The sequence below is a fragment of the Colletotrichum abscissum genome (assembly GCF_030869225.1).
Source record: "Colletotrichum abscissum strain IMI 504890 chromosome Unknown Scaffold_6.1, whole genome shotgun sequence".
NCBI classification, from domain to species: domain Eukaryota; kingdom Fungi; phylum Ascomycota; class Sordariomycetes; order Glomerellales; family Glomerellaceae; genus Colletotrichum; species Colletotrichum abscissum.
The window spans coordinates 578,869-593,749 of record NW_026850503.1 but is presented as its reverse complement, the minus strand read 5'-3'; the positions used below and the strand labels follow the sequence as shown (position 1 = coordinate 593,749).

At 54.5% G+C, this 14,881-nt stretch overlaps 4 protein-coding genes across 4 annotated transcripts; 2 read left to right on the top strand and 2 right to left on the bottom strand.

The window, feature by feature from the left end:
* Positions 1 to 2,943: 2,943 nt before the first annotated feature.
* On the top strand, positions 2,944 to 5,504 carry CABS01_03210 (uncharacterized protein; the record flags this gene model as incomplete). The annotated part of the gene is made up of 2 exons (XM_060536587.1): positions 2,944 to 4,785; positions 4,842 to 5,504. The coding sequence occupies 2 exons, from the start codon at positions 2,944 to 2,946 to the stop codon at positions 5,502 to 5,504; spliced, it is 2,505 nt and encodes an 834-aa protein (XP_060392506.1).
* A 216-nt stretch (positions 5,505 to 5,720) lies between these two features.
* Positions 5,721 to 6,639, bottom strand: CABS01_03209 (V-type proton ATPase subunit E; the record flags this gene model as incomplete). The annotated part of the gene is made up of 3 exons (XM_060536586.1): positions 5,721 to 5,871; positions 5,944 to 6,452; positions 6,610 to 6,639. The coding sequence occupies 3 exons, from the start codon at positions 6,637 to 6,639 to the stop codon at positions 5,721 to 5,723; spliced, it is 690 nt and encodes a 229-aa protein (XP_060392505.1).
* Positions 6,640 to 8,267: 1,628 nt separating this feature from the next.
* Positions 8,268 to 10,082, top strand: CABS01_03208 (uncharacterized protein; the record flags this gene model as incomplete). Its single annotated transcript, XM_060536585.1, has 2 exons — positions 8,268 to 8,309; positions 8,397 to 10,082. The coding sequence occupies 2 exons, from the start codon at positions 8,268 to 8,270 to the stop codon at positions 10,080 to 10,082; spliced, it is 1,728 nt and encodes a 575-aa protein (XP_060392504.1).
* A 3,002-nt stretch (positions 10,083 to 13,084) lies between these two features.
* On the bottom strand, positions 13,085 to 13,905 carry CABS01_03207 (tetraspanin; the record flags this gene model as incomplete). Its single annotated transcript, XM_060536584.1, has 3 exons — positions 13,085 to 13,357; positions 13,417 to 13,649; positions 13,737 to 13,905. The coding sequence occupies 3 exons, from the start codon at positions 13,903 to 13,905 to the stop codon at positions 13,085 to 13,087; spliced, it is 675 nt and encodes a 224-aa protein (XP_060392503.1).
* Positions 13,906 to 14,881: the final 976 nt, after the last annotated feature.

The window sequence follows — 14,881 nt, the reverse complement described above, 5'->3', positions numbered from 1 at the left end:
GGGCAGGCCTGCTAGTGCTCCTCACCTGAGCCAAGCTTTTTCAGTACCTATGTCGTGTCAAGTTACAGAAAACAACTCGCCAGCCGAGCTCAATTCCTTCGCGCGGGATTCGTAGCAGACCACCACTACAACGGCGCAAGACAGCGGTACATCAATGGCATGGAAGAAGCAAAAAGTCACATACAAACACACATCAACATCAACCGTTCGCGGGCAAGCATGAGGCTGAACACCCATTGAGAGGAGATCCTCGAGGAGGCGATCCCGTCTCGATCGCACCGCTCAACCAAACCGTCCTAGCCACACGGGAATGGCATCTTGAAACAAATCTACAGCCGCTGCGAAGGCACGCAATCATTCACTCGGCGCCCCTTTGATACCTTTGGCAGGGGCAACCTTCTTTGCTCCAGACCTTGGCAGCCTCTTCTGGGATCGCCTCTGCTCACAGATCTGTCCGTGTTCTTCTATTGCGATGCAGGGAAGATAATGCTAGAATGAACTACTCAGCGCTCACCAAGGAACATCGACGTTGTCAACGCTGATTCCAAGCCAACAGAGTCGTTAAACCCAGGCCGGCGAGCATTAGGTAGCCGTCACATCAGTCAGCTAGCCTCACCTTCTAGGCTCCTCCTCGTCAGCACCATTGATCAGTCCAGCCATTTGCATCAAGCAGTTCTATCTCCGAAGGAGACTCCACTTGAAGGGGTTCATTCCAAGGGGGCATACTGCCGCATTTACTAGCAATGAGCGTACTACTACCGCATACATCTCAATTGGGATATAGTCAGAGAGTGGAGGGACGTATGCAGAGTCGGGCCTTCGGGGCTTGCGATATGTCCATTCGGAGGTAGGACGGGGGGGGGGGGGGGGGGGCTGATTGCAGTGAGGGGACACGCACCACCGCAAAACCTGGGTAGGGGGAGGAGGGAGGGGGGGGGGGGGGGGGGGGGGGGGGGGGGGGGGGGGGGGGGGGGTGGGGGGGGGGGGGGGGGGGGGGGGGGGGGGGGGGGGCGCGGGACTTGCAGGACGCACTAAATAGCCACGCATTCACGGCGCGGACGGAGCCCATTTTGATGCCGAGGATGACGAGAGTGGGACGAGTGAGACTCTCGCGCGCCGTTCTCACAAGCGGACGCCGCCCTTGAATGGCACGAGTAGAAAGTATCACAATGTACCCCAAGAAAACGCGCCAAGCACCACACCATGAGCAGCTCGACAGGTGGGCTTTTGTTTGGGCATCAAAGGGCAGAACAGTTGTTAGCAGCTGTGGCTACGGAGGATCTTCTCTTCTAAGCCGCGTTTGTCGCGCAGATTCTGCCTTAAGAATTCTGTGCGACTCAAAATCAGATGCGGAACCCGCTGAAGCCAACACCCAGATTTCGTACCTACGTCGATTAACACTAGGTTGTTCTCATCCAATCCAGGACCTCTCTGGGATTCAGTCTTTTCCCGCAAGGAAACGGACGGAGGACAATAGATGGGAGGCGGGAGACAGAATGTGGCTTCGTGCTGGAATCCCCACGCCCCCTCTGCAAGCCCTTCTCAAACGTGCAAGCGGAGGCCAGACGGCTTACACGGGACGCAGGCTGATTTAACCTTCTAGGATGATCGCTTTGATCGCGGCCCAAGGTCCTGGAACAGGTTCAACGATGCACCTTTGACCCGGACCACTACCTTTACAGATGGGTTCCCTGAGCAACTTTTGGTCTGATGACAAACTCAGCAAGTTTTCGAGTGTGCTCCAAGCGTCTGGGCAGCGTGGCCAAGGACTGTCTGCAGGGCCAGGACCTTTACTGGCTATCGTGGATGTGCGAGAAAAAGAGGGGGAATGAGGGACGGGACACGGCAAACGTCTACCTGTTCACGTCGCCCAGGAACTCCTAAACTAAGCAGTCATGTACCGCAACGATATCCCAGGACCATAATGGCCCCTATTCCGGAGTCCTTTTCGGCCCCTGAAACCGCGAAAAAAAAATCTCGAGGGATGGATGCGGTCTCCAACGGTTCGCGCTGGGGATCGTCGGGGTCGTCCTCTTGGCCGCTCTTCATTGAGAGCCCGGGGTTGTGGACTGCTGAGCAGTCCGCTGCCCGCGTTCCTGCGCGGTGATGAATGATCAAATCCGTTTTTGATGCACCTCCGAAATCCTTTTACTCCCGTTATCCGTAGCTTCCGCCGTCGCAATCATCTCCGCCGCCCCACGGTTGCCGAACCTCTGTTCGTCCGACACTAACCCGAGTCGAGTCATCGCCGGGCCTCACATGTGCCGCAGCCAAGGTGAGCTTTGGCAGAGAAAAGAAGCAACAAAACGTGGACTGCCACTTTGGTACCCGGATGCTTGCTGGTAGGTGTCAACCGTTGACTGTTCGTTCAATATCTCACCAAAATCAACAAGCAACGTCGCAGCTACATACATCGCTTGCCCAAGTGCGAGCGGTTTGAGACGCCAACCCCTCTACCATGAGTATGAACGCAGTAGTCAAAAGGGAATGATCCCGTCCTAACGAGAGTATGAGGGGGGGGAATGAATCATCGAGTTTCTTTCTCAATACCAAACTGATGCTTTGTACCTATTGAAATCCATGTTCCTGGAGTCGAGAATGGCCGCACACGTTCCATTGTTCTAGAGAGCCTCTCTCCAAAGGGGTGCTCTGATGACATAAGGGTTGATAAGATAAGACGACACCTAAAGTGGTCTCCACTAAATGCTCCTTGAACCACGCCCAACGCGAAAAGCGTCACCCACGCGTCGGACTCCCGAGCCTCCCAACTACAGCTGTATCCGACCTCAGTGAATTATGTAAACCAATATTCTATCACGACTCTCCACACATCCTGAAAGGCACGTTCGTCTTTAGCCCGCTGGTTTCTTAGTAGCCTGGGTTAACAGACACTTGCGTGGTCAGATTTGTGCACAAGGCTGCAGGCGCCTGCTCTCATCCGCCATGGCTCGCAAATCGGCCAACACCGCCCAGGCAGATGCGAACAAGAATCGCGATATCAGAAGCTTTTTTGGTGCCGGCCGCGCTGTTACGAAGGCCGCACCTGCCGTTTCCTCCTCACAGGCCTCTCAAAATTCTGCATCTCAATTCTCGGCAGCAACCCAGGAGCTCCTGCCCACCCACGCTCCTGCCCGAGATGTGAAAACGGTCATGAGCAAGAATCCCCCGCCAAACAGAGACTTCGATGAGAACAAAAATCTCAAGATCGCCAAAATTTCTCCTGGCAAAGGTGCAAACTCATCAGCCGGCCAACGGCCTGCCCTCACGGCATCAGATCTCAATGCCTCCATGTCATCCTTATCCGAACTTCAAGATACCCCAGTTCTGTCTCCAGCCATGCGGCGTGTCATTCGCCTAACGCCACTACGGCAAAGATCACAGCGGTCACGATCTGGCACGCCGAAGGGGGTTTCAACTCCCAAAATACTACGGTCAGGTCGAAGTACCGGCTCGCCGCGTAAGGTCCGCTTCTCATCGCTACCATCGTCTCCTCGGGTCTCTCTTGAGCCTGAGGAGCCAACAACCCCACGAAGGCTGCTCTTTGGTCAGAGTCCAGGCAGGAAGACAGCCAGCGAGAGCCCAACAGGTTCCCCTCCAGCCGGTGATCTGCCCGAGCTACCCTCATTGCAGAAAGGTAAGTTGCAACGCACGCCGAAGCGCGATATATCAGGGGATCCGAAAGTCGATGGAACCCCCAACAGCTTGCCGTCACTTCCAAGTCTACCCAGCTCCCCGGCCCTTCCATCTTCACCCCCGACTGCGAACAAGCGTCCGACTCTCACGAGGGATGCAGTTATCAAAGGGTCCGATGACGAGGACGACGACGGTTCTTTGTCCGATGACTCCTTTCCGGATCTCGACATGCTTGGCCCCACCAAACCCAGGCCTGATGGCACGCCAAAGGCCAAGAGACGGGCCAGGATGGTTCACAAGTCACCTCTCACCATCCAGCCGAAGCACAAATTCGACTTCAAGACGCTGGACGCCCATTCGAGGAGGCACGATGTGCTGTTCGACAGCCCGCGACGACCGGCTGAGCCCGCACCTAAGGATGAGATCATGGTGGATGTTGAAGAAAGTCCCAGCAAAGCTCGCCAGAAGCTGATCGAGATTGCTGGTGTCAAGACTGAGGAAGATGCGGACAAGGCTCTCCGGGCCATGGAACGAACGGATGCCGGTGCCTCGAGGACCAGATGGTACTTTTTCAAAAAGGACATTCACGGCCTAGATGAACCTCCTCCGTTCCCGAAGAAATTTGCGAAGGGTCCTTGGTCTTTTCTCGATAAACCTGGTACCAGAGACCGACACATCATGTCGGGGATGCCGAACAATCTTGCCATTAATGTCAGGTTTCCGGACGAATTATATCTCTGGATCTTGGATATGGTTGCTGTTGAGAGAGTTGGTGTTCTTCGGGAGGAATACAGCAAGATCGTCACTGCCAATGGCAAACAGGTCAAGCGTCTGATCACGTCTCAGAAGTTCGAAGAGTGCTTGAAGAGATTGGGCGCAGCGGACCATGTAGGAGACGAGGTACTACGACCGGTGCGAGAAAGCCGAGATATCTACGCCGATTACGAATGGGAACCTCTTCAGTCGTTTTTGGAATGGGTTTCCTATGTGGCACATCATCTTAGTTATGCAACAGTTGCGTACGCTGTCAAGATGCTCTTGCGCATGGCAGCTGACAAGGTGATCCTCGAGAATGTGGATGTTCTCACGCGCCATCAGGATGCCTTGGCAGCCTTGGTCGATACTGTCGAGGATAGTGCCTGGGATGAGTTTGTAAGTATATCCCCCTGGTGTCAAGTTGATGCTGTTGCTAATATGGCCTGTCATAGTGCGCCGAGACCTGCTCGTCTCTTTATCATGGATTCGACAAGACCTCGCTGCGAATGTTGCCGCTCATCTGCATGCCTGTCACTTCGCGGAAGCTGCACGAGCTGCGCAGACGCCTAGCAGTCGCCTTCTTCCTTCGAGACGCTGCTCTAGCAAACGAGCACCCCGACGATGTCATTAGCCTTCGCCTCGTCATTGCCCGGGTCAAGGACAGTGACTTCAAGATCAACAACAAGACTGACTATGTGAACTTGAAGGCTCTGGTCCAGCTCCTCGACATGGCAGTGGATGATGGGGCTTTCGCGCATGATAACGAGGACTCGGACTACGAAAAGGAGTTCAACAGTAACATTGACGATCTGGCGAAACGTCTCAAGGCCATCTGGCGAGGCATCAACGACACGGGAGCTGCGAACTTGGCCCGCACAGAGGCCAAGAGCGTGCTCGAATGGGTTGGAGAGCGTCTGACATACTCGGTGAGAACCAAACGCCCGCCGACACAGAGCATATTCGGAGATCAGGGTCCGTCGTCGGCCAAGAAGAGGCGCCAACAAGAGTTTCTGCAAAGATTCGTGCATTCTCGGAAGAACAAGCCGTCCGAGATAGATACCAACGTCGAGTCAGCTTCAAGCGAGGATGAGACTTTCGTTACGGCAATAGGTTAAGATGATAACGAACTCGTAGTTGCAACGATAACTACCTAATACGCCAAGGGTTGGCCACCATCATACAGCATCTAAGATACACCACAGGAAGGAGTTTGAAACAGGGTAGGCGCCGGGGAATCCTTCATGCAGCGTTTAGTGTGTCCAGCCCCAAGGGAGATAAAAAGGGCTATACAGGGTTTTTGCAAGGCGCACTTATGGGAAAAGGGTGGTGGTTTAGTCAGTGAATCTGCGGTTGGGGTTCTTGCCAAACAGAGTCTCTCGGACGGCCGGCAGACCGGTCTCCTGGAGGAGGTTTAGACGCTCCTCGAATGTGTTGTTGATTTCAATCTTGCCCTTTCCACCGATGACGAAAACACCTCCAGCGCTACCTCGTTTGTTAGCACCATGATACGTCATCGTGATATGTCTGCCCGATTCTCGTTTGAATATCACGTACCTCTCTGCGGACAGGGGGTCCGACTCGTCGAGCTTGGCCGTGGTGTCCTTGCCAACCTCCTTCTTGTACTCCTTGGTAGCCTCGTCGATGGCCTTCTTGACGGCATCAAAGTCGGCTTTCCGTGCGCGGACGACGACCTCGGGCTCGGAGAGGGCGTAGAGGCCCTCGAGGATCAGGTTCTTGAGAGTGGCCTGGTACTTGCCCTTGTCCTTGGTGGCGTTGGCGAGCTTCTTGCGGGCGTCCTCAAAGATGTTGTCGAGGAGCTCCTGGCGGGCACCGAGGACCTTGAGCCGCGTCTTGTTGGAGACGGTGGAGCGGGTGATTTGCTGGGACATTTGGGCCTGCTTGAACTTCTTCTCGTACTGGCCGTCGATGGAGTCCGTCTCCTGGCGGACGAGCTTGGACTTTTCGATTGCGAACTCTTCGTTGGCCTTGATTTCGATCTCGCGGGCCTTTTCCATTGCTTCTTGCTTTATGAAGGCGGTCATCTTGCGGAGCTCCTGACCGACCTGTTTGGTGCACGCCATGTCTGGTTAGCCGGGCTGCGTCTGTCCATATTTATCTCCATCTCCCCCTCATTCTCGTGTGCGTTCGTGTACATCGGGATATTCGGTTTGAGCCCCTACGATGTTTGCGATGTGAGGCGTGGACGGGGAAGGGGCTTACTTGGTCGTCCGTCAACGGTTGGTGAGACATGATGGGCGGTTTTTGGGGGGGCGGCTGCGTGAGCGACTTTTGTTGGATCAATTAGGTTTATCGGAGACGAAAGGACGACGGGCGATGATGATATCGCGTGGGATGTAGAGAGCAGCTGGTGGGGAGCCCGTCGGGAGGAAGTCTCGCGATGGGGGGAGGGGGAGAATCGGGATCGGATTGCGGTGGTTGAATGAAGCTGTTGTTTGACGAGGCCTACTACGACTACCTGAGGTGCTCTGAGCCGCGCAGCAAGCGCATCACTGGGCGTTCGGCCCCCCCAGCTTCAGGAACCACATAGCAGGTATCCATCCGTCCCGTCAGCCACAGATTGCTTGCTTGGCTGGGTGGGTGCGATACGGGAAGGGGCTCAGATTGCACCTGTGCCACATCTGGTCTGTGCGGCTGCTAAGATACTGGTGGCATTTGTCCACTTCTCCAGCCACGTTTCCTTCTCAAGCTGTGACATCACGCAGGCTGGCGAGGCCTATCAGCCCCAAGGCCCACCAGACCTCACCTTCCGCCATGGAATCGGGCAGGTGAAGGGAAAGGAGCGATAAGATAATCCGGTCACGTCAGGTGACGATTGCCCGAGGAACAGCTGCCTCACCCACCACAGTCATGCACCCAGCTGAGCTACCTCACCGCCTACCAAAATAGCGCATGGCAAAGGTGCAAAGGGGCTAGACGCGGAGTACCTGAACTGAATAATGCAATGCAGGCAGCACCTGGAGAGGTGGAGAGCGGCGGGAGTCCCTTGCTGCTTGGTTGCTGCGGGCGAGGTACCTACCTTGAGATCACTGGGATGTGTGATGTGGGTTGCTGCTGCTGCACTATTGTGCTTGACCGTACCTTGTGCTTGGTGACTTGGTTGCTTGGTGCAGTCGGCATCTCCCCCTTCCTAGTTCCGTCCTGGCCAGACCACCCCGACCCTCTCCTACACCGATGGGAACAGAGAGCGGCCATTGCGTCGGTGCATAGCGAACGTACGTCTGTCTGGTGTTTCGAGCTGAGCCATCATCTAACACCAGAGACCTGTTCACCGACTCCGGCCATGTGGAAACTCGGTATTTTATAACGCTGCATTGGTCAGGTTTACGCAACCAGCAATTTCTCGGAGAGGATAGCCGGCCTGGAAGACGGAGCACCTACCTTCTGACGTTCCGACTTTGTCGCTTCCATTTAGACGCGCATCCGAACTTGAAACCCATCTGCAAGCTCTCTCTTGGCGGCTATTGGAGGGAAGCGACACCAAAGTCACCATTTTCGCAAGCGTGGCGAGACACAACCCGTCGGACAACTTTACCTAACCACGCCATCTCCAATCTTCAACGTCGAAGCAAACCGCAGACGCCTCGTTTGCACCGGTACCTGTCCCGCCCTCTCCATCCTGCCGAAGCGTTCGATTCCCCCTCCCTCCGTCCCGCCGCCGGAGTCGATTTCATCTGGTCCTCATTGCGAAAAGAGACGCTGCACATTTAACGAACGTGCCGCTAGGATACCGGCGGGACGACACACACGGCTGCGCGGATACAGAAAACAACGGACGACAATAAATCCATGAGACCGACCGCCGCTGCTTCAACTTCGACCGCTGCCAGATGACCGACGGCTAGCTCCTTGCGCGTGCAATGGGGTCCCTCGGCGGCATCTCCCCTGGGGGGACAATCGCCGTACGCATCTGCCTCCCTTTTGCGCCTCTGTCGCTCGCTGAACGACCAAAAAGCCGTCGCTAACGTTGTATTTTGCCCCTCGCGCAGATAGGAATCATCGTTGGTCTCTTGTCCACGAGCGTCCAGAGCCTGGGTCTCACGCTCCAACGAAAATCACACATTCTCGAAGACGAAAAGGGCCCCCACGAAATACGTCGGCCACCGTATCGGAGAGGGAAATGGCAGCTGGGGATGGGAATGTTCATCGCCGCAAACCTGCTCGGTAGCTCCGTCCAGATCTCGACCCTTCCTCTCCCTGTACTCTCAACCCTGCAGGCCTCTGGCCTCGTCTTCAACTCGATATGCGCTACCCTTATACTTAACGAACCCTTCACGAGGTGGTCGCTATGGGGCACACTGCTCGTCTGCACCGGCGCCGTGCTGATCGCCATCTTTGGTGCCATTCCCGCGCCTGCACACAACCTCCAGGAGCTGCTCGAGCTCCTCGGTCGGAAGCCTTTCGTGGTATGGATGATCATGCAGGCCTTCCTCGTCCTATCAATAGCCATCAGTGTGGACTGCCTCGACCACTTCACGAGCCTGTCACTCAACTCGAGATTCCGCTTCGTCCGCGGCCTCGCCTACGGAGCCATAAGTGGTATCCTCTCGGCGCATTCGCTGTTGGTTGCCAAGTCGGCTGTTGAGCTGATCATTAAGACGATCGCGGACGGCAATAACCAGTTTATTCACTGGCAGGCGTGGGTCCTCGTGCTGGCGCTGGTCACCCTGGCTTTGAGTCAATTATACTACCTACACCGTGGCCTGAAGCTCGTCTCGACCTCGGTTTTATACCCCATGGTTTTCTGCATCTACAACATCATTGCGATCCTGGACGGTTTGATATACTTTAAGCAGACGGACCAGATCAACCCCTTACGAGCATGTCTCATTGCACTGGGGACAGTCATCCTACTTGCCGGTGTGCTGGCATTGTCATGGCGACTCAGCGACGAACAGCACACGCCGGGCGTGGGCCAGTCATCCTTGGCACCAGGACTTGGCCTCGTGGAGGACACAGAAGATGAAGAAGAGTCCCTTCTGGGCGGCGATGATCTTTACAGCCTCCACGAAGAAGATGACCCATTACCAGCTACAACCTACTCAACATTTAACGTGGCCAGTGGCGAGACAACGCCGCTGACACCGACACCGAAGCGGAAGAAGACGGGCAGGAGATGGCAAGAGCGCGCCGAAATTTGGGGCGAGCTCGAAGACCGCGACACGTCCAGCCCGCCCATCTCGCGCCGGCGCTCCAGCACTATGCCTGGCGAGCTCACCGAATCTACCTCTCTATTACCGCACCGCCGTGGCGTAAGTAGCGGTAGCGGTAATCCTCTCTTTTCGTCCTCAGAAGCGGGACCCAGCTCCGAGTCCCTTTCGTCACGCCGGCCCGGCCCGGGTAGGAGGCGACGTAAATCCACGGGATTTCCGGGCTTCACAGCCCGCCGTCGGCGCAAGAGTCAGAGCAGCAGTCAGCCCACACTACAAGAGGCGTTGGGCGGCATATGGAAGCTCAAGTGGTGGCGACCTGACAGAGGAGACGACGGCGCGAGCAATCCACCGGGTAGCAGCGGGAGCGGCAGTGTGTGGCCTGCATTCCGAGACGAGCCTCCGCCGACGACGGGGCAAGGGGAAGGGGAGAGGGATATTGGTGGTAGTGGAGGCAATGACGGACGCGACGGGTCCCAGGATAGGGGGCGGGACCGGCAGCCGAATGATGATTCGCCTGTATGAGTATCGGAACACTTGTCACGTCATTATTCCCTTTTTAAACATCTTCTTTCCTTTTTCTATCAAGAGACCCCGTTGCTTCTTTATGTGAGCATAATAGCGATTACTTAGACATGTGACAATTGCCAGCAGTACGAGTTATATCTGATTCTTGAATGATCGGCTTGTCTGATATAGTTGACGGGAGCACCTGTCGTCAACGTGTCTTGGTCAATGACCTCGTTCAGCACAGAGAGGTCATAGAGACAGGTTCATCGGATGGTCGAAGCTGACTTTGGTCAAAACATGCTTTTGCTTTTTTTTTGGAGGTCAGCTGTCTACTACGAGCAGACACTTTGTCTTGGTTATTTTTTTCCATTCGCTTTTATCTTTCTGTCTTTGTCTGATGAGCGTCCTGTCCAGAGTGTTGAGATTATCTCCAAGAATGTAGAGAAGTGGATGAAGGACAACAAAAGACAGCTGTCATGTTTTAGGTGCACGGTCAATGTAAGTGGTGGTACAAAACTGAACCTTTGTTCGTTCTCTCTTTCTTCTTGGACAGTTAGACACGGGATCATTATGGTCGTGGGCCGTGGGCGTCGTTCACGTCAACACCACATAGATTTCAGGACCAACGAATGCGCCATAACGCAACATCCGCGAGCCTGTCATCGGCCTTTCTCGATCTGGTCTGAATGGAGAGAGAACATGGGCTCATTCTCGTCCATGTACTGTCCGAGTCAGAGAGCCACTATATTTATCGCACTTGATTGACGGGAGAGCGACGGTGCAGGTAAACTTTCTTTTCTTTCTAGCGGCTTGTTGTATAGTACTCTTGGACCATCCCATCCTGACTCGGAGACTTTTAACGTCATTTGGCCCGGGGGGGGGGGGGGGGTTTGACCTCGCTTGTGGGGGGAGTTTAGAAAATTTTGGGCGCCCTGTGTGTGAGAAAAGTCGGCAGGGGGGGAGGGGGGGGTGTGTCTTTTTTTTTTTTTTTTTTTCGTTGGGGTTGGTGTTTTTGTGGCCCTCCCCCCCCCGCCCCGGTTGGGTGTGTTGTTTGGGGGGGGGGGGGGGGGGGGGGGGGGGGGGGTCTTAACCTGTCTGTTGGGAGATATTAGATAACTATCGTCGCCACTTTGTGTGAGAACAGTCGACAGGAGGCGATTCAATAAAAGTTGTTGAGATGAATACTCTATTTGATTCCGATGAACATATGTAAAGAAAAAGAAGAAAAAAAGAAGAAGAAAAAGAAAACCGAGGTAGGTCTCCAGCATCCGGCGAGGTTCCGATAAAGTGCCACACCTATTCAAAAACGGGACCTCTTTTATTCTTCCTTGTACGCGAATTACAGTTGAAGTCCATGCCGTGGACCGATCTGTCTGCTTGCTGCTCCAGCGTCAAATGAGATGAGAAATTCACTCAGCGCGCGCGCGCGCGAGAGAGAGAGAAAGAGGAGCAGACCGGGTCGGCTCCACTTGACACGACATTTCCATAGACATCATGCATCACGAGTACTCACCGCGCCCGTTCTCTCATTCATACGGATACAAAACTCGGATACTCGGCTTCACAGCAATAGACAGACAAAAACATCACCCCAAGCCGCGTGTCATCGAGATAGATGTTGACGGGTGACGCGGTACTCCACGCTGAGTCAGAGTTGTAAACCGGTGTCGTTGAAGGTCGTGGCCGTCGCCCCCCCTACCCGCCGTTGATCCGGGTAGATGGTCCAGCTCGTTTATCTCGTTCCATCTACATTGTGGGGTCACCCAGCGCATTACGTCCGCCCTTCTCTGCCCTCCCTCCCGTCCATCATAGTGTCTCTCGTCCGTCAACCTTGGCCAGGTGATTACTCCCATTCAAAACTACCTCCCAAAAAATCCTCAACCGGCCTCTTTCCCTTCCTCCGCCGTACGAGCTCCGGTTGCCTCCCAATCATCTCTCAACAGGGTTTCGCTTGGCGTGTTTACACTATACATCTCGAGAGTTCTTCTATTTCCGGCTCCTCCGATCCCCCGTCTCCGTACGACACTCTGTCCGTAGGCTAGTCAACCTGGCACATGCCATCTGTGGTTCACCAACCATGATCGGCAATCTTGTTTATTTGAATCCGCGGGGGCTGCAAACAAATAGATTGGGGCCCTGGCCCATCTCAATATACAAGGTCGTTCATGTCACAAATAGATCCGGCGCGTAGTGGCGTGCTCACACTAGAATGAACTACCGAACTTGTTATATATATGCACACACGCATCTCCCTCCGTCCTGGAATATAACCACAGCATAAACCGTCCTTGCCGACATGAGGAGCTGAGCCTCCCCCTATTCTTACACACCTCACGCCCTCCCATCGACTTCACTCGAATCCACATGTTCAGTCACCAGTCACTAATCATCGAGCGAAAGAAGAGAAAGTTTGAAAAAACAGGTACTGCTTTCAGGGCAAGTTCCCCCCTTTTTTACAGAACAGAGATAATCAACACTAAAAATCTATATATGGTGTCCGCACAAACAAGAAATAAGGGGTTCGTCGGCAAGGAAGGCTTTGAGCGAGAGAGAAAGAGGTAAGAGAGATGTTGGCCGTCACACAAAAAAAGACCTGTCGCTTCGACTATCTCCGTCCGAAAATTCGTTTTCATGCGTTTAGATTCGTACACCACCCCGGTATCTCCTCGTAACAGAGAAGAAGACCGAGGGGCTTCTGCGGAACGCAGAAAAAAAAAGGGGGGGGGGGGGGGTCAAGTTATTGATTCTGCCTGTCCACTTTGTCTAAAGAAAATCGGAACAAGATTAAGACCAATCAATGGCCGCGGCGGGGGTGAGGCGATTCAGTCTTTTCCCCGGTCCAGGAGAAAGGAGACCACGAACAGTTGCTCGCTCCAGATTTGCCGCACGTTCAAGAGAAAAGGAGTTCTCGAGAAGAGGCTGGCTTCCCGAGCGAGAGAGAGAGACGACAAAAATTGGCGCCAACTCGAGCCAGCGGCTTTTCTTTTGCCCTGAACAACCAAAGCTGGGCCGCCGGCTTAGAAACCGCGGTAACCAGCCTTCTCGTCAATGTGGCGGTAACGTTCGCGCTCCTTGCGATCCTTGAGCAGCATGGCGATGGTGACAATGAGCATGGCGTCGATACCGACCATACCGAAGACGGCAGTGAAGATGTTGTCGACGAAGATGTTGGCGAAACTCGTAATCGGGGTTGCGCAGCCGCGTTGCAGGGCGGCGGCGGCGGGACTCGGGCACTGGGCGTCGGTGACGAAGGCGGGCGAAGTGCTGTTGAAGTATCCGCAGCATTTAAACTGATGTCGAGCGTCAATCATTGGTGACGATACTTGAGAGTAGAAGAAAGGTCACTTACAGCAGTCTGCATGAGCTCCTGAACACGAGGGTCCTGGACGTTCCACGTCTTGCCAAAGTCGTTCTTGGTGGTGAGAGTGAGAACCCAGAGGTAAACACCAAGAATCAGACTGAAGAGACCGCAGAAGGTGGTCAGGTAGCCCGAGATCTTGAGCCAGCCACGAGTCGGCGTGATCATGCCGGGGATGGTGGAGAGGAAGGTGACGAAGATGAAAACGGCATTGGCAATACCGGCTATAAGTCAAGTCAGTCACGATGTTCGATATGTTCCCTTGCCCACTTCCGTCACGTAAGTGACATCCTCTTGGATTGTCGTCGTACCTGTCAGTGGGAATTGAGCCGTGAGCAAGCGCATAACAGCCTCGGTTCCTTCCGTGGGCGCCTCCTTGATGAGGTTCTGGTTGATGAGGGTGAAACCCAGAAGCAGAGCGCCGGTGATGACGAAGACGATGTCGGCGACCACGAAGGTCATGAGCACTTTGTTCGCCATGGCTGAAGCTTTTCGATGAAACCGAGCAGCCTAGAGACCCGAGAACCAAGATGTCGCTCGGAGAGACTTGGCTGCTCCTTCGTGCTGCAATTCCTCCTCTTTTTTCTTCCGAAGAATCCTCCTCTTTGTTGGAAATAGTTTTTAGATTTTGCGATTTAGAGATTGATGTTTGATTTTGACGTCCGGCGTCTCTTTGTGTCTAGAATTTGGTGATCGATAGGGAAAAAATCGGCGGGTATGCGTTCGTCGGTGTCGTCAGTATCGCTGGTGTCGGTGGGTAAGGACTGTCTTCGACCAGCAAAAATGTAACGGAACCTCCACCACCCAGCGGGGACGAGCACACGAGAAGGAAGGGTTTTTGAAAAGAGAGAAGTCGACGAAGCCGTCGCGAAGAAGGGAATAAGGTTGGAGTGAACGATTGTACAGAAGAACGTGAAGATGGACCGAAAATCACCCTCCAGATGAAAAAACCCGACTACAGCACTGAGGAGTGGGAGGAGAGGAGAAGAGATGCCTCGTAGTGCAACAGAGACGAGGTCTGAGTCTCTCTCTCTCCACTGGGTCCATGGGAGAATGGGACGTGGGCGGTGGAGCGGGAGAGCAGCCGGTAAGGGGGTCCACAATACTGTCTCGGACGAGACCTGCGCAGGCAAGGGAGACCCCAGAGGAGAATCGCCAGATTCAATCAGTCAGGCGAGGGGGCGCTGTATCGAGACTCGAGACTACTCGAGAGAGAGCGGTTACTTGGTTACGTATCCGTACATTAGTCTTACCTTAGGTACCTTATTGGCGGGCGGTCAGGGCCCCTCGTCCGTCTTGGAAGGCTCGAACAGCAGACGCGAGGATGAGAAACGCACCAGAAACACCTTGGGACCAGCCCATTGCTCGTCCACACTGTGCCTTGGGGGCCTTGTTGCTCCCAGTGAGCCAGCAAGAGGGAGCCGTGTGAAGAGATCGAGACAACAGCAGAGAAGAA